This window comes from Sardina pilchardus, chromosome 22, assembly GCF_963854185.1.
Source record: "Sardina pilchardus chromosome 22, fSarPil1.1, whole genome shotgun sequence".
NCBI lineage: Eukaryota > Metazoa > Chordata > Actinopteri > Clupeiformes > Clupeidae > Sardina > Sardina pilchardus.
In genome coordinates, this window is record NC_085015.1 from 9,917,631 (window position 1) to 9,936,365 (window position 18,735).

General features: G+C 43.9%; 2 protein-coding genes across 2 annotated transcripts in view; one reads left to right on the forward strand and one right to left on the reverse strand.

The window, feature by feature from the left end:
* Nucleotides 1-6,224, forward strand: part of LOC134070266 (A disintegrin and metalloproteinase with thrombospondin motifs 3) — a 70,915-nt gene extending 64,691 nt beyond the window's left edge. Inside the window, exons 21-22 of the mRNA XM_062526556.1 lie at nucleotides 1,988-2,092; nucleotides 2,800-6,224. Coding sequence (XP_062382540.1) covers nucleotides 1,988-2,092; nucleotides 2,800-3,500 — 806 coding nt within the window. The 3' untranslated portion in view covers nucleotides 3,501-6,224. The remainder of the gene's footprint in view (nucleotides 1-1,987; nucleotides 2,093-2,799) is intronic.
* Nucleotides 6,225-6,929: 705 nt separating this feature from the next.
* On the reverse strand, nucleotides 6,930-11,287 carry star2 (steroidogenic acute regulatory protein 2). Its single transcript, XM_062526959.1, has 8 exons — nucleotides 11,179-11,287; nucleotides 10,712-10,720; nucleotides 9,716-9,847; nucleotides 9,463-9,602; nucleotides 8,954-9,112; nucleotides 8,563-8,747; nucleotides 8,152-8,245; nucleotides 6,930-7,127 (listed from the first exon to the last, which is right to left on the reverse strand). Exons 1-8 carry the CDS (start codon nucleotides 11,285-11,287, stop codon nucleotides 6,930-6,932), a joined length of 1,026 nt encoding a protein of 341 aa, XP_062382943.1.
* Between the last annotated feature and the right edge of the window lie 7,448 nt (nucleotides 11,288-18,735).

An 18,735-nucleotide genomic window follows, 5' to 3' on the forward strand; every position in this document is an offset into this window, starting at 1 on the left:
AACTGTAGGTTTAGAGTATGGTTAAAATGGGTGTATATTTGGAAATACTAGAGTATGAATAAATAGGCTAGGTTTAAGTTTGGAAGTACAAGAGTATGAATAAATAGGCTAGGTTTAAGTTTAGAAGTACTAGAGTATGATTCAATATATATTTAGAAATACTAAGTGAATAGATAAGTTTAATGTATAGTCAAAGTAAGGCTATACAAGGCAGTCGCTACAATGCTAAAACCTTTAGCTTGGCTGAATGCCAGTCAACAAGTACCCGTACACTTACATTAAATCAATATAAAACTCACATAAAGACAAAGACAATGTGGGCCCACACACACACACACACACACACACACACACACACACAGTATCGAGAGTTCCCTTATCGTTGCAGGCCTGTGTCGCTGCTTGTGCTCGGTGAGGCTACAAACAAACCAGCCGCTTCACTCAGCTGAGCCTGAAAAGTAAAAGGGTAACGGTACGGCCAGATCTTTCCGGCACTTCACTTTGTCGTGTCGCAACCCGGAAGGCAGCGCTGCATTTGAAAACCTGTCGCGCGACAGAAAAGCTGGCCGATCCCCAGCTCTATGCAAATGAGTCCGTTGAACGCGAGCCGTCTGTCCAATGAAAGCACGAGGTAGTAGGTTCGTCGTTGTAGTACAACAGTGCCCGTGAAACTTGGTTCCGTATACATGTCAAATTCATGTTTAAACGAACTCTTCCACGACCAGCTAGTTGTCCATAAAATAAACGAAACTTGGATTTGGAGAAATACATTGACTGTTGGTGTTTCTGGTGAGGATTTGAGATTGCATTGAGTAGTTTAAATAAAACAATATTTCAAAATGGCTTGCATAGTTTGTGTAGGCTATTAATGTTTTCGTATGCTGTTAAATACACGCCTAAAATGGTGTATATTTGTGAGAAACACTTTAGACAAGTTAAAACGAACTGCTTATGAACTGCTAACTGACAATTCAAACGAAACGCCCACTCACGACAAACGAGGGGAAGACGAGGGGAAGACGTGCGACACCTTCCGACACATATGTAGTGCATATGTGTCCACACCGTATCGATACCTCCATTAACGTTCGCTCGCGCCGGCCGGCAGACCCCAAGCAATGACAGTCCAGCGGCGGGGTGACAGCATCCAAACAGGGGGGAGATGTCCAGCGTTGCCAGAGGAAGTATTAGGCACCCGGAAGCCTAAACCGCTATCTGGTTTTCCTTCAACGTCGTCCGGCAAACAGTACTCCCGAGAAGACACTTCACTGACCTTGTTAGCTTAGTTAACTGGCTAGCTTGGTTAGCTAGCTAGCGACGCCACAGTTTATACACAACAGACAACACGAAAACAATCCTTAACTTAGGAAGAGACTTCTGTTGGTTCACTTATCACAAAACAAACGAACTCATGAAAAACAGTTGCCGAATAGATAACTGCTAAATCAAAACAAAACGGACTGCTTTACTATTAATCAGTTCACCTCTCGTTTGCCGCACCACTCTCAGGGCGTCTTCTTTTCTTTTTCTAATGCTCGTGCGTCTCTACAACAAAACCCCGGGGACCCCTGTATCAACGGTGATTGGCTGTAAGCCAGTCTTAACGTTCTATGGGTTACAAGGTCTACACATAACATCTTGAAAGTTCTCAACAACTATTTATATCTTGAATGTAGTTTTACTTATTTAAATAGGAGCATATTTATTACTATTTATGTCTATTTATCTATTTAACTTTTAATCATAATATTTATTCCCCTATTTTCCCTGTGGGTTACATGCCTAAATGACTTCACCTCTATTGAATTTCATCTTTACCATTATAAGTATAACTAGGCTACTGTACACCTTGCTTGAATAATGAGCATAAACAACCTGGTTCGAATGAACACTGACAAAGTTGTTCATACTGCTTAGTGTTTGCTCAGTGGCAAGCTGTGCCTGGATAGACTTTGGTTAAAGTTACTGTTTTCGTCCACATTGACAGGTCAGTCTTCACTTCCGTCACCCACAACTGTCGTAGAACTGGTGGAGAACGGGACCTCGAGTGACTCAGACGCTGGCGATAACGACCCCATCGACAAAATCTCCAGTATGTTGACCACTGTCCAGCTGTCTCTGTCAGAGCAGCAGGGCAGAAGTTAAATTAGGCCACCACTAGGACAACAACATGAGCTGTGGAGTAGCATTGTGTGTGCGTGTGTGTGTATCCCCTTATGGTCTGTTGGTCCAGCCAGGCTAATAGATTGGATGTCGGCTGCTGCACTCTGGGGGCATGTCTCTAAGCTCCCGTGTTCGTGCTCCCAGAGTGAAGCACTGTAGCTGCCTGGCTGGTGGTCGGGGAGGAGAATAGACAGAGAGAATTCAGCCACACTGCTCCTCCCTTGATAAATGTTTAATGTTCTCGCGGAAAGGTGACATTTCCAGGAAAGCTTGCCAGCTCATATTTTCTCTCCTTGTGAGAAGGTTTTTTTGTTGATTCTTGAAATTGCCTGTCACCCCTTGCTCCCTGGTCAACGTTGTTTTCATGATTCACTAGATTCAACAATAGACTGTGATGAGCCAGACTGATGAAAAATGTTGAGCAAGGGTCAGTGTCGGTGATGGTGTGTGTGTGTGTGTGTGTGTGTGTGTGTGTGTGTGTGCGTGTGCGTGTGCGTGTGCGCGTGCATGTGCGTGTGTGGGTAAAGTAGAGAGGTATACGTATTTGTGGGGATTAGAGAGGCTGGCTCTGTCTGTGTTTACTTTATGTAATTGTCACCTTTGACCCCCCACCCCACCCTTTCTGTGTATGTGCAGATGAACCATGCCTGGGCGACAAGTCCATTTTCTGCCAGATGGAAGTGCTGGCGCGTTACTGCTCCATCCCGGGCTACAACAAGCTCTGCTGCGAGTCCTGCAGCAAGAGGGCCATGGGTCCAGCCAGCACCGAGGCCACCCCCACCACCCCGGCTCCCAACCTGGACACGGCAGTCCCCGACCCGCGCCACAGCGTCACCGCCCCTACCCACTCCAGCGCCATCGTTCCGACCCCGGACACCACGACCGCCTCGACCGCCTCGACCGCCTCGACCACCCCTAGCGCCTCGACAGCTTCAACCGTCGCCAGCACCTCCACACGAGCCCCGGCGCGAACCACCAAGACGCCCGCGAGGAGACCACGCTCCACAGTGCAAGGCCAGACCCCGCCACCGGCGCCTTCCAGTTCGCAGGCAGCATCCGTCTCTCCCGAGGGCAACGCCACCAGGCCTCTGCCCTCAACCCCGCCCCTGGAGCCCCCCACTAGTCAGAGCCAAGCCCTGGCCCAGACGCCCTCTAGTTCTGGGCCCCCTCTACCTCTGGATCCCACTGGACCCCCGGTCCAGTCCACCACCCCCCATCCCAGCGGAGAGGATGGCAACAGCACTTTAGGCGCCCAGGGGGCCAGCGAGGGGCCGATAAGGGACAGTGTGGAATCGGAGAGGCCCCTGACACAAAGGACCTTGCCCATGGAGACCTGAGCAGCTGCTTTTTTTTTTTTTTTCGATAGTCATTGTTTGTTTTGTTTTCTCATGTTTCTGTTTGTTTATTTGTTTGTTTTGTTTGTTTGTTCGTTCATCGGCTCACTGTCTCTACATGGTTCCTGGTGAACACACTCTGTCGTCATCTCATCACTCTTTACCAGTGGACATAAACCTGGAATGGTTACCTCAGTACAAACATACACATACATACACACACACACACACACACACACACACACACACACGGAGAGAGACATATGCACACACACACACACACACACACACACACGCACACACACACACACGGAGAGAGACATATGCACAACCACTCACAGATCATAGACATGTCAATATTGAAATGCACATAGGGGCGAATTCTCCCATTCGCGCGTTAAGCCCTTTTTTACGCGCTTCAGTTACGCACTTCTCAGTAATGCGCACAGCTTGCAAGTTTGAAATCAAGGCGGCCTTGTGAAAGAGACCAGACTGATCCACCATGTCGTTAATTTAGGTTGACATGAAAATTTAGACCAGGGCGTACTGCCAGCATTGAGTAATATGCTGCTTCACCTTGTAGTGGCGCTCAACCTTACAGTAATTCAGCCCTTGGGAGTGTATACTGTAGCTGAAAAGGTGCCAGAATGCATAAGAAATGGGCAGATTTTGGGATTGCTCCTCCCAAAAGACGTAATTCCCTTCATTGTGCGTAAATTACAGATTTAAGTGAAGGGGAGAATTTGCGCCGGTTAACAACCTCTTAGTTATGCGTTTTTTTATTTATGCACATGGGAGAATTCACCCCATAGTCATTTACATCATATGCACACACATATACCTGCAACCATCAAGAAATCACTATGCCTCTGCACAGCATTGACCTACCTTCTCTGCTTAAAATAACAAATGGAAGAAAACAAGAAGACAAACATTTTTGGAAAATGGTGCTAACTCTAAAGCAACTCGTGACATTGTAAAAGAACCAAAATGCAGTGACTGCATCATGACTGCTTCCATTCTTCTGTGTTGTTGATGTCTGCCTGTTCAACTGGTATCTATCCAAGTGCATCAGAACTACTAATTTTTGCTTCGCTTTATGAACAAGCACGTTGGTGATCCTTGGCTGACTTAAGTCAGGCCATGCTTATTGGACGAGGGTGTCACTGCCATTGTGCACCTCCCTCAGGTGCTGTTGAAGTGTGACAAGCCATCCACCCTCTTCTCTTCAGTGTGATGGTCCTCACAAAGCCCTTTGTCCTCACAATCCCAATGTGTGTGTATGTATGTGTGTGTGTATATGTGTGTGTGTGTGTGTGTGTGTGTGTGTGTGTGTGTGTTTATGTGTATGTGTGTGTGTGTGTGTGTGTGTGTGTGTGTGTGCCTGATAAGCACACATTACGTTACAAATGCATGCACATTGCTTTTGTGAAACTCACATATGCTTTAAATGAAAACAGAAAAAAAGAAAGAAAAAAAATCTGATATTTTTTTAAACTGATATATTTTTCAAGCAAATATTGTATATAGTGTAAATTTCAAGTAGCGGATATGAAATTAACATCCAGCTGTGTAATGTAAAGTATATTTACAAATGGGAAATACAGACGCTGAGACGCTGTCTTGTGGAATGTGGTCGATCCCAGTGTCATAGCAACAACTGTGGCATTATTTCATTCCTCTTCGTGCAGTTTAACCACCTATGTGTATTGTATAGTTCTTGTATATATATACATGAGAGCTTTAAGTGTTAATATTTATTATTTTTTTTAAAGGTAGGAAGATACATGCTAAAAAATTTACATGTTGAGAACTAAACTAAAAAGTTGAGAACTAAAGAGAAAATATTTCAAACTCCAAATGCAAACAAAAAAAAAGATTGAGTGCATATGTAACTGTCTGTGAAGCCAGGGGCATTGAAAACGTTCGCAAAATGTTCCTCTCCATCTTGTGTTCTCGGACTTTAATATGGACAGACCCGTAATGAATCGAGCTAGCATCATTCATTAAATGTACCATTACTCTTGTGATTGGAAACATGTTTAATTATCCACAGCGACCCTTGTTTCAGGCATACTCAGTCTATTCTACGACGTTCTCATGGAGATGGCTCATAGTGAAACACTGGCCTGTCAATGTCATCTCAGCAACTTCCGCACACAGTGAGGATTCTGCAGTACGTGCTGTGGACCAATTTGTTGTGCTAACTGAAAGCTGCATGCATTATGAAACCCTTAAAATAAGTATATATGGAAATAATTATATATATATAAATATACAGTATATATATATATATATCCTGTTGTATTTGTAGCTACAGTTTACTAAAGAGAGACCTTCACACGGGCACTGTGTGAAGTGTCTTTTACAGAGGGCATTGTTGAACTGAGTTTAACTTGACAATGAGAAATTAGTGTGTGAGGCTTTGTGTATGTTGACAGCCATTAGGCTCCTTGATGAGATATTGTGTCAGTTCCTCGGCGACTTGAGAACGATCTGTTGTCACGGTAATTCCAACACTTCAAACGTGCACTAGCATTCTGTGAAAAAAGTTTTTGTTTTGTTTTGTTTTGTTTTTTTTAAGTTTGTTCCTGTGTAAGAAGGCTCAGACACAGCCATGCATTTTCAGTCCTGGCACAAGTGAATTTAACATGCAAATGTTTTTAAAACCATGATAAATGTTGAAAAAAAAAAAAGATTAAAGTTACGTTTATGAAATGAAAAAAACACATGTTCCATTTGTCTCGATAATGTTAAGAAAGTGAAAGAGTAAATGGGAATAGACTTCCTTTTTACTCTTATTTTCTTTATTAAATAGGCCAACTCTCCCATACTGGGCTCCAAAGGCAGCTTTTAATCCCAGTGTTATACATGTACATGCTGTTAGCCATATATTACACATTCACTTTGAAGCTCAGTGTTCTACATCATCATTACTGTCCTATGCGCTAGTCAGTTCGTGTGGCGCATAGCTACACAGTGCTTTGAAGCACACACTTTATCAGACATGTTTCAATAAGTGGGTGCAAACCCCAACATTCATTGCGATCTCAGACTGTCAGTGCTGGAGTCCCTGTTATTGTTCAACAAAACAGACTGGGTCGCTCTGTCCCTGGGTTGCTCAAATATCTAAAACAGGCAGGCAGACAAGGCTCTGAAACCCCCACCATGAATGTAGAAAATAGCTCGAATTGAGGTTCGAGTAGGAGCCGTGCTGGTGGCATCCCTGTAGGGCACTGACATTCAGAAGGCAGGGGGGGCGCCCACAGTTGGCTGGCATTAGGTGGTTAGTCCTGATATGACAGGTGCCACTTTTGCAGTGTGTGGCATCCCAGCGGAGTGAGGCATCGCGCCCGCAGTGCCACAGGTGTAGAGAGGCCGAGGGGATGTTTTTGAAGGAGATCTCCCCCGGGGGGAGAGGAAGCGCTGCTACTACAGAGCTGCTCCAATTCTGCCCGCCGTTCCGAAGCGCCACTCGTCTCCCAGCTCAGCGGTGACACTGTGCCGCCGCCGCTCTCGCCGTGGTGCCGTCACGGCCGACGCCTTGGTCAGACGCTGACGCAGGTGTCTGGTGAAGTCCACCTGTGCTCGTGGCAATGCCTGATTGACAATCGACTTTGGCAGCCAGCCCTGTGAAAAAGGAAATGGAACAGTGTCTCTAAAAATAATAGGCCTGCCAGGCATAGGAATCTGATATGATCTATCAAGACATGTCAAAATATGGTGAAGGGAGATGCAAGATGGTAGCCATGAGAGAAATAATCCAACAATATCACAACCTGTGATTAGTGCACAGGGATTGAGATGACATAGCATGTGTGGCCATACTCATTTGGAGGACCTGGAGATTCATGTCAGGCCATTTTGTAGCATGGCTGTGTTTGAAAATGAAATTTTCTTCAGGGTGGTGAATTGAGCTTAAACAATCATTAGATGCACTTACATGTTTATATTAAGACAGCAGATGGTATCCCTGACACACACATGCGCACATGCACATGCACATGCACATGCACACGCACACACACACACACACACACACACACACACACACACACACACCACACACACCACACACACACACACACACACACACACACACACACACACACACACACACACACACACACACACACACACACACACACACACACACACACACCTTATCAGTGCTCACTTGCAATCCCACAAATTGACCTTGGCAACTGTAATACAGCACCATACCAGGTCAGGGACATGTTACACTAACTGCAGAGAACTCTGCCGACTTCAGTGTTTCCTGAATTCCTGGATGCATTCAGGAAAATGTTCCTCATTCATAGAGGACAGTAGGGATAGGGTCAAAATGACAGTGTGTTTTGCTGTACTGCAGAAAGCATTCTGCAAGTGTTTAATGTACCAAATTTAACCGCTGGTTACAGCCTTTGGAAATGAGCCGAAGAAGCTCCAGACCCATTCTCAATTGAGGACAAGGTTAGTGAGGAGGTGGTCTGGTGTTAACCAGGCGCGTGTGGGCCTAGATATGTGAGAATAAAGTGTCTGTCAAATCATGAAAATGATTGTTCCATAGTCTGTGCATCTTGAGACGAGATGTAACATGAAGAGCAGAGTTGGAAACGGGTTTTTTGTGACAGCAGGATGACAGGCTTTTTACCTTCACGTCCATGTTGAGAAGCCACGTCAGGCGGCTTCTGCCTTTCCCGTTATCCACAGCCTCCAGGATGATACACGTCGGACCGTCTTCAGCCCTGTTAAGAGTGAGTGCAAAAACACTTGAATCAATTCCTTAGTCCTGCACGCACGATCTCGTGGTTGCAATATACGTGGCTTTACCTATATACTACTTCATCCACACATCCACATACATTCCATCCACATACATTCCCCTCACCTATTTTTCTCTTCCTGAATTAATCCAGCAATCTAAAAAAAAATCTTTCATTCATGTCTCCTTCATGTTTCCTCTCCCCTTCAAAACAACCTGAAAGACCATATACCACCTTCGTGCAGCACGTGAAGGCTATAATGCACATCTGAAGAGTTTGAGGCATCAAAGCAATCTCACCTGACAAAGCCACTTTGAGGAGGCAACGAGTCCATCTGAGTGGCAGCTCCCGCCAGATAAATACGCGAGTCTTCTCGCCTACAGTGCCTGACACTCAGAAAGTCCCTCTGGCCAATCAGATTGCCCGCCGTCTCGGCAGACACCTCATGTGTCACCATGGTTTCGGCATTGATCTGCCGCAGGATCTACGAGGGGATGAGGAAAGTAAATTTACACATAATCATCACGCGACTAAATGTATTTTCCGGGGCCCATTCGAGAGGAATCGATGAATGATAACCAGTAAGTACAAACGTATAGCTTAGTATAAGTATAGTGAAGGTATAGTCTCCTGCTTGCTTGGAGATAGCGTGCATAGCATTAGGCTGGTCATCCCAGCACGTGTACTCACTTTAATGCGACCGATGCTGGGGTTCCAGGCGCTCATCTCCTCCACTTTGACAAACAGGATGTCGTGCAACTCCTCAGGGCTGCCCTCCAGCTCTGCCTCCAGACGAAACACTCTCTTCGCCCCCGGCAACACCTTGCTGTAAACAATCAAGCCATTCTCCTGCAAACAAACAGATAAACAGATTGAATGAATGAGTGAATGATTGAATGAATGAATGAAATGATAAAACGTCATTGAAACATTAATTTGGCCGGATGTTTTCACTTTAGTGCAGGTATTCCTAACACTGTAAGTCTTCGCTACAGAACACTTGGCCTAAGAGTTATTAGCATATCAATATAATGATGTTGTTTTTGTTGTTGTTATTGTTATTGTTACTGTTATTATGGTTAGTGTTGTTGTTGTTGCTGACAATTTCACTGCATTCTTTACATTAATAATCATATGCATATGACAAGTAAACATCCTTGTATCCTTGTATCCTTGTTGTTGTTGTTGTTGGCAGTTACCTCGGCGATCTCTGTTCTCCACCCTCTTTGGTCCTCCAAGATGGCGCGCGCGGTCTTCAGCGCCTCCTGGCCCTGCTGCACCAGCGCCACCTCCTCCTCCTGCAGGCTCGGCCGCCTCCCGCTCCGACCTCGCGGCGCCTCTGGAACAGACACGCACAAACACGGGAGACAGGGTCAGAGAGGGAGCCCACTGACAAGGGGGCACTGGCTGGGTCACGGGCGGCGTGCGGTACGGTACGGCACGGACACTCACCACAGGCCGCCGGCTGCCACGGTGTCGGCAGGGCACTCGGCCACCAACGGAGAAGGCGGCTGGCCTGATGGGCGCGCGTCTGGAGGTGAGCCAGTTTCCGTCCGACGGCCGCGATGGCGGGCCGCTGCGGTCCTGCAATGAAAGAGCACCAGGTCAACACTATCTGTCTCCAGATCTGTTCAGTCAAGTGTGATTTCTCTCATGTGCTCCAAACTAAATGGAAAGCCACAAATAGAGGCTTCGTTAAAAAACCCATCAGATCCGAGATTGCTTGAAGAAGAGCATTCTGTTAAAGTGTGCTTGCAGTTGTTTGTATGCATTGCAAGCCTCACAATCTCAAATCTGTCACTTCACATGTCTGACGTCACCGCAACACCATGATTTCCCTTGGGGGATGAATCAAGTAATCTATATATCTGTCTATCTATATCTATCACCATGCAGGACAACTGATCGACACACACCCCTGCAGTCTACCTTCGTAGTGACTAAAGGCTAACACAGCCTTTCCACAGAATTACAAAAATCGAAGAAAACAAACCAAACCAAACCAATCTCACATCAAAAGTCTCACAAGTCAATCCCTAATTGCACGACTGTGCGTCGGGCGTCCGTTCTTACCTGCCATGCCTCTGGAGAGAGGGTAGATAATGCCACAACTGAGCTTCGTCACGGCAGACCACATGACAGCAAGGACGCAAAGAAAAGACGAGGCGACGAGGAGAGGCCTCCCGCACTCCAACTTTATAGGCCCGCTGCGAAGGACGGGGCGAAGGAGATAAGAGCCCAGGGCGCCAGGTGGGCATGGCCCGAGGCCCACTGCCAAGGTCCCCGCGGCGGATAGAAAGAGAGGAGGGAAGGAGAGAGAGGGAGGGAAAGAGTGGAAGAGAGGGAAAGAGAGAGAGATGGGAGGAGAGGGGAAAAGAAATAAAGAGAAAAATATGGCATCTGAAGCATCCTGCAAATTTGATCCCTGTAGGGCTAATGTGATCTGACCTGGCAGAGCTGCACACAGAGACACTGGGGCACACTGGCAGATGTCCACTAATAAGCTAATATACTCGGTATAATCTCCACATTAAAAGGTTTGCTTTATTCGTTTTTTTTAATGCAATGATGACAATTTGTTCAGTGAGGAAGAGAAAACAAGCACATAAACAGGAAGATGAATTGACTTGCAAACATCCAACAGCTTTTAGAGAGAGAGACCGAAACTCATTAACTGGCCACATAGGCCACAGCGGCTGCCCGCAATCACCCTGCTTTTAGCATCAAACCACGAGGTCGTTATAGAGCTCACAGGGCTGTTTCCTTGACCAGCAAAGCTGTTGCAATTCACTAATGGCTTGCAAGCCCTGTGGGTCATACATGCATTTCATTCACAGGGCTTGGACACATACAAAACAGCAGCCTGTGTGACGTGTTGCAGCCCTAATGACACTCATTGCCGAATCGCTGCACACCGGTGAGAAGAACGGCCATCTTCATGACAGCCGGCGTGACGCTATTCTTCTGACGGATCATTTCCACATCATTTGGAATGACCTTTTCACGATGGCATTCCGTCGCCATCGCTTCAGTGCGGATGCATGGTGATCGCGGCATAGAAAATGATTCACCTTTGTTCGCCCTTCCATTCTTTCACCTTTAAAAAGGTGAGACAAATGAGCTTGCCCTGTCACCTGGACGATGCTCTAATGTGTCCCTGAATGAAAAGCTGTGGGTGAAGAAACACCTGTTGCTTATAGGATTCAGTTAGATTTTGTCCAAATCAGCAAATGTATGATGTCAGATTATAGGTTGGAGTACTGTTTGAACTCTAGATGAAAGTCTTTTTTAAACAGGTGCGTCAAACCAAAAGATATCAGGAGAAGGCAGAAAAGGTTCGCACACATTTCAGCCACTCGGCTATTCTCAATGCTCGATGTTAGATTATGCAATATACTATAGTGGGACACACACACACACACACACACACACACACACACACACGCACACACACACACACAGATAGAGAGAGAGAGAGAGAAACTTCCCCATGTCTTGTTTTATGAGTATGCTACAGACCTTTTTTGTGCTACTGTCTAAGTGTGATATATTCTGGGCATTATTAGTGGGTTCATTAATGAGACAGAGCATTGTCTCCATTGTCACCTGCATTAAGCTATTATCAGGCTGAAAGCGCAAACTGGACCAATGTTCGACCAAGGGGAAAAAAAACGTTTGGCTCGAGGTCAAGGTGCAAAGGACCCTAGAGTGAAATGACTGCAAACCATCCCTTTAAGACTAATAGTACAAGCTGAACCATCCCTTTAAGACTAATGGTACAATCAGGCATCCTGACATTTCTTTTTTTTTGGTGTTTCAACTCTAAGAGTTGCTTAGTTTGTGCTTTTAGAACTCTGTGCTTCATCCTTTTCAACTGACACATACTTCACATACCTCCAGCACATTACTTTGGCATTACCATCTCTGTCACAGCCTTTTGAAAGCAAGGACATCCTAAGACTTCTCAAATATCACAGATCGAGAGGGAGTCAGTCCGCATACCAACATCTGTCATTAGATGGACTTTCTGCAGGGGCTGTGCAGAGATTTGAACGCTTCCGCTGTCAACTCTAACACCAAAGTAATATTTCTCCCCCAGTAAAAGGTGAGCCTCTCCTTCCGAGCGACAGCAGGTTGGTGTTATTTTAAAATGTCTCCCGAGAGGAGCTCTGTGCAGTATAGGCCAGGATGACTCCACTCCCTGTGTGCCCCCAGCAGCATTTACACCAGAGCAGGAAACGAAATCAAATTAAACAGTTTCTATTGAAGATGGGTTTTAGAGAGGGAGGATGATGTGTACTGTATATATATATATTCTGCAGCGGTAAGGATGTAATTGTTAGAGGGCATATAGTACTATATATATACTGTACTGTACCTCCAGCTTATTGCAGTATTAGTCCATTTCTTCCATCTCTACATTTCCAATGTCCCCAATGTCTCCACCTTATTGCTCACTGCTGCTCGACTCAACTCCTCCTTACTGTACACACAAGGAAACACTTTCACATTCGCACACACATTTGCTTGCATTCCCATGCATTTCACATGCATCTTTACACACGCATCTTTACACACACATAAACTAAAAAACAATACCGTCCGCTAATTAGGTTTTGAAATGGCAATGGGTGCAAAAGCATAACAAACATAATGACCATACCAACAAGAAACCAAGAAACATAGGCATCAGTAGAGCCTACTGGCCACTTAACTTTTGTTTCAATGTGAATGTCCAAAAAATGTTGTTGCTATCTTTATATGTGTGTTTAACATTATTTTCTGCAAATATATCTGGCATCATTCACATTGAAAAGCCTTATGCTGTCTACTGACCTACCATATTTTCACTGATTGAAGTAGGTATTTTTTTTTGCATCAACTCTAGGTGATGAAGATCATGAACAGAGGCTTCTGCAGTGGTGTATGGCTCAAATCACTTGACTTTGTTTATTTGGGCTTTAAACCCATTTTGTTAAAAGGGCAGCATTTTTTTTTGTAATGGCCTCTTGCAGAGAGGAATTTGCACAAGCATCCATTTCAAATGCCCGTGGTCTTTGCACTACAGTATATGGAGGCGGTGGATGTGGAGGTTGGGGCAAGTGGAAGGCTGAATTCTGAAATGCTGAGAACATTCCGGAGGGTGAGGGGCTCTTATCATGGCAGGCCAACAGGTGGCCTTGGGTAGGGAGGGCAAGTGACGCACGTGCTGAACTTCACCTGTTGACCATGCCGCTCGGCCAGCTTCATGCTGCATGCACACACACACACACACACACACACGCGCGTGCGCGCATACACATGCACACAAGCATGCAATCATACAGGCATACAGGCACGCACGCACGCATGCACGCACACACACACACACACACACGCAAGCACATACAATACATGCATGTATGATGTTAGATTCACACATAATGCAGTGATAGCATATAATGTAATGTACAGTATGCAATATACTGTAATATAATGGGTTATGATTCACTACACACATACTGTACAAACACACACACACACACACACACACACACACACACACACACACACACACACTCACATTCTGTTCTGTGTCCATCCTGTTCTGGTACTTAGAGTTTCTAGTAGTCTCTGTCACTTGTAGGTGACAGAGACTACTTTTCTTACATCTTTTATGTCATGCTAGTCAAAATGAACAATATTCATGGATGCTGAACTAATAGTCTTCATTTCATTGCTTGAGTTAATTACATGCAAAATTGCGAACTACGTAGTTATCAAATTCTGTCACAATGTTGTAGAATTGCAAAGAGCATACAATAAAAATGTGACATGTACAGTACGTCTTCAGTGTCTTGTACTCACTTACTCGTTAAACGTATTCTCCACAGTTGGCAATCAATTTCACAAGACTGCATTTATTTTTGTTTTGTTTTCATTGATGACCTGAAGGCCATTTTGATTAACACCCTGTAGATCTACTGCAACAAACATTATTGACCCAGGGAGCTCTCCTCTATGTTTTATTGGATTTGTTTTCCACTTGTGCATGTGTGATATATGTTAGCATTATATATTGCTGATGTGACACCATTATTTCCCTTTGGAGTGAATACAGTAATGAATCTATCTATCTATCTATTTACTGTATCTATCTGTCTGTCTCACTAAAACTGGGAAGGATTGGGGGATGTTATTTATTAATCTGAATGCCTTTTGAAAAGGCCTGGATAGTCAAGCTTTCAGGCTGCTCTGACTGTTCATCATTTTAAGGGGTACAATCACATGCAGTAGGCTACTCACTATGAAATGATGGGATGTGTTTGGCCCCATCTCTTTTGTTGTTGATTAATGCTGTATACTGCTGGCAAGGCCATGGCAATTGGAACAGTTATTTTGCTCAGCAGGTATGTTTTACATTTAAATGGGAGTTTACACACGCACAAGCACACACACACGCACACACACTATTCTCTGAAACAAGGAAAGAAACACTGTGTACCTACCCAAAAATGATAAATCTAACCAGAGAGGTTTACCTTCTGATTATCAACGGTCTCTAAAAATTGATTCACAAATTCTGCAGCATGTATTTATGAGACCTTTAAGTAATAAATGCATCCAAAAGTATCACCCAACACTATTACTAGTAAATTGCCCGTTTAATTCAAAGTTGTCACTATACCACAATTTAATATTATATGCTGAAGAAACACCATTCTTCAGTCATAAAGGGAAAACACAAAGAGTGAAACTGGATGGAACCAGCCTGCAAAATCAGCAGAGAAAAGATCAACAGAACAAAAGCCGGTGGCCCTTCTGTGACAAAGAGAATTGATATACAGTATGAGCTACAACCTAACAAAGTGCTTATTTATGTAGCACGTTGTTTTATGCACACAAAGCACTTTAGAAAATCAGGGCATAGCTAAATATATAATATATATCTTTTTTAAATCAATTGTTTAATCAAAGTCGGTTGAAGAATATTCTTTGAGGTACAGTATGCTTGCCACAGAATTATACCATCTGATGGTGCATGGAGCTCCCCTCCAGCAAACAGGAATAATAAACCACATTCCCTTCAGGCAAGGATTACAGAGCAAAGCTCAAAGAGTCAAGTTCTCCTCACAACAAACATACAAACAATGTAACAGAACGCAGCCGAGGTGACAGTCACGATGGCAACTAAAAGCAAAACAACAGAAACACTATGGGGGTGATAAACAAGCGCTTGTCAATTAAAGCCATGTGTTTCTGTTTTGAATGTCAACGCTAATGTTTAACTTATGTTTCTTGGCAGACGCTTTTGTCCAAAGCAACATACAAGAGTAACAACAAATATTACATTATTATTAAAATGAACAGTCTAAAGAAGTTTAATAGCTTAAAGTATATTATTATAACAACGGCAAGGCTTCATGATAACAATAGACAAGCCATAACAGTAAAGATAATGAATTTATTAGATGCAGCTCAACGGATGAGAACAAATCCTGAAAATCCCCAAATCATCACAAGACTGTAGAACACTGGATAAGTCATTCCACCAATGAGGAGTCACAGATGACAACAAGTAAAAGAGTCTTGAAAGAGTAGAGCAGTAGACAAAGTGTGCTAAATAAATAGTTATAGCTTTAAGGTCTGCATTCCAATCATTTCAGTTATCCCACAGACACGACTCTAACAAAAAGATGTGACCATGCATTTGCCGTGGTTGTACTTAGCTTTAGGCTTCAGACACACTTATTTTTTCGTTTGGCATTTGGCAACTGCTAATCCTGAATTTAGGTTTGGAGGACAGTTTTTCTTTTAAAATTTTACTTTCTGTGTGAAGCACTATAGTCTTACATTTGATATATAAATTAAACGTACTTCCTTACCATACGTACTTTATCATTACTGGGAACTGACTAATGATAATTCATTAGAATTCTAGTGCATTAGCAATTTAATAGTGGAGCTATCCATTTGATCCAAATGAAAATAATGACACAATTAGAATCAATTCTGACCAGGACAATAGCTTCTTTACAATAGTTAATGACTTCAAGAATAAAACATCAAAGACCTGATTAGGCACAATTAGACAATCTGATGGTCTGACACTGAGAATGATAATTATAATTTCCAGTTATGGAAGAATAGGCTACTTATTGCACCTCTTCCTGTGATTGCATGTCCATGTTTCATGTGCACAGCATGCGACCCAAAGTGATTGGTGGGGGAAAAAATATTGTAAAAATACCTGCACACAATCTACATCCTAAAAAGATTTTAGATAGGCAATAGAAATTTAATTTTACTGAAGCAAACCCCCCCCAAGCTCTTCCTCATATACATACAGTATATATATATATACTGTATATACTGTATATAAGCCTTCGGCTTCATGCCTACAGCGAACCACAGCCATGGCGATATAGGCCAACAACACCACTCCCACTCGTGCGATAATGCTTAAGTATCAGGGGCCAGTATTGATCGAAAATAATCCTATGCCAACAACACATCTTTCAGGATGACTAGCTGTCATCGTGTGACTTTGACATATCTCGTGAAGGCTGTTTTGTGACTGCGTCAATTTGGTTAATGATGTCATCAGACACTCTATTGTTGCACGGGCTTTGGAGGTTGGAACAGGTATGAGTCGCCAGGAGACCATTAGCATCAGTCATTTGCGTCTGCAAATCTGCGTCATCTGCCAAAAAATGGCAACAGTGATGACCTACAGTATAGTATCTTTCCAACACGAGGAGGATAAATCCTGGCTGACATTTACGGAGGGATTGACTGGCATTCCAGTGCCTGGGTGCAAGAGCACAGGATGAGCCTTCTTGAAGACGAGGCTAATTATAATCACGCTCTAGAGATCACTGGGGGATTCACTTCATCCTGACCAACACAGCGACTCTCTGCGCTATGTCCAAGGCCTGTAGGAGACTGATATCTTCAGGTGTGGTGCCTGTGATGTTCCATTCCCACAAGACATGTTTTTCCTCTTTCTGCCGTGAGTTAGTGCCTTAATGAATCTGTCATTAAATAAGTGATTAAACACACCTACGCCTATTAAGCTTAATTAAGGGAGGACACGTTGTGTTTTAGAAGAACAAACAAACCAAATACAGACAAACCAAATATTGCCAAATTAATCTCTCCCCTATCACCATTCTCTGTACCTGCTGAGACGTCAGTTGTAATAATTTGCTATCAAGTTCCTGTTGTTTTAATTGTACACAGCTTCTGAGTCACCAGAACACTTTATATGCTGTCAAGACTCCAACGCGTCCCACTTTCACTACACCTGCTGTTACATTGTAGCCTGAACCATAATTGCTATATTTTCTTCTCTCTTCTAATGCGCTGATGTACAAAAGATATATTGACACCATAGCAATTACCACGACATGTGAAATCAAGCAAAGAATTGGTTTTCAAGAAAATGTCCATATCTCACTCCCAATGATTATCCGCTGCTAAGATGCTACCCAAATCTGTCATTGTCATCTGACGAAACAACAATCTCTGCGTGGATCTTGAATTGTCTCTCTGGCATATCCTCATGGATGAAGGAACATGCTCTCTAACTAAACCTCTCTAAGACCGAACAGCTGGTCTTCCGAGCCAAAGAGGCTTTACTGCGCATCGACATGAAAACTGATTCCAGAACTTTTGCTCCTGACAAGGTTGCAAGAAACTTGGCTGTCATGATTGATGACCAACTGACCCTCTCTGACCATGTCGCCCAGCACCCATCACCCAGTTCAATATAAGAGAAGAATTAGGCCATACTTGAACCCAACACACCATCCAGCTCTTGGTACAGAACATGGTTATCTCTGGCCTCAACTACTGCAATGCCCTCCTAAGGGGCCTCCCGGCTTGAGTGGTGGAACCGCTACAGATGATAGATAAAATGACGAATGAGAGAGGCCCTATATGTCAGCACAGTTGGGGTTTAGCTTCAGTGGGGGAGGGGTCAGTGGCAGCACTCTCCGCAGTGTGGATCTGTAGGACCTCAGCCTCTCCGATCCTCTCTGAAAGAGACACAGTAAGCTCAGACCGAACTGAATGACAAGACAAATACCCAATACACACACACTTTGTCTTATCACGAAAACAAGGATGAACATTTTCAAACAACTAACTTTCTATAATTATGCCATTAGCACAGCTTCCACACATGGAGCTTCAAGGCGATTTATTAATTATGGTCTTCGTTGATTGCTTGGTTTGCTAATTGCCTTGAACTCTGAGGCTATTAAGATATGCAGCACATGTTCAGGCTTCATGCTAAGACGTGACAGCTTGTTGATGGAGGGAATAGCTATAGGATTTGTAAGCCGAGTTTGATTACGCCCGCTGCTCATCTACATAGCAATTACTGAACAACATGATGCCCCAAAACAGGCATTTGAGAATGTATTCGTTTGCAAGAAGGAAGAGAGTGCATCCATTTATGCATGTAGATAGCAAGAGAAGCGGAGTAA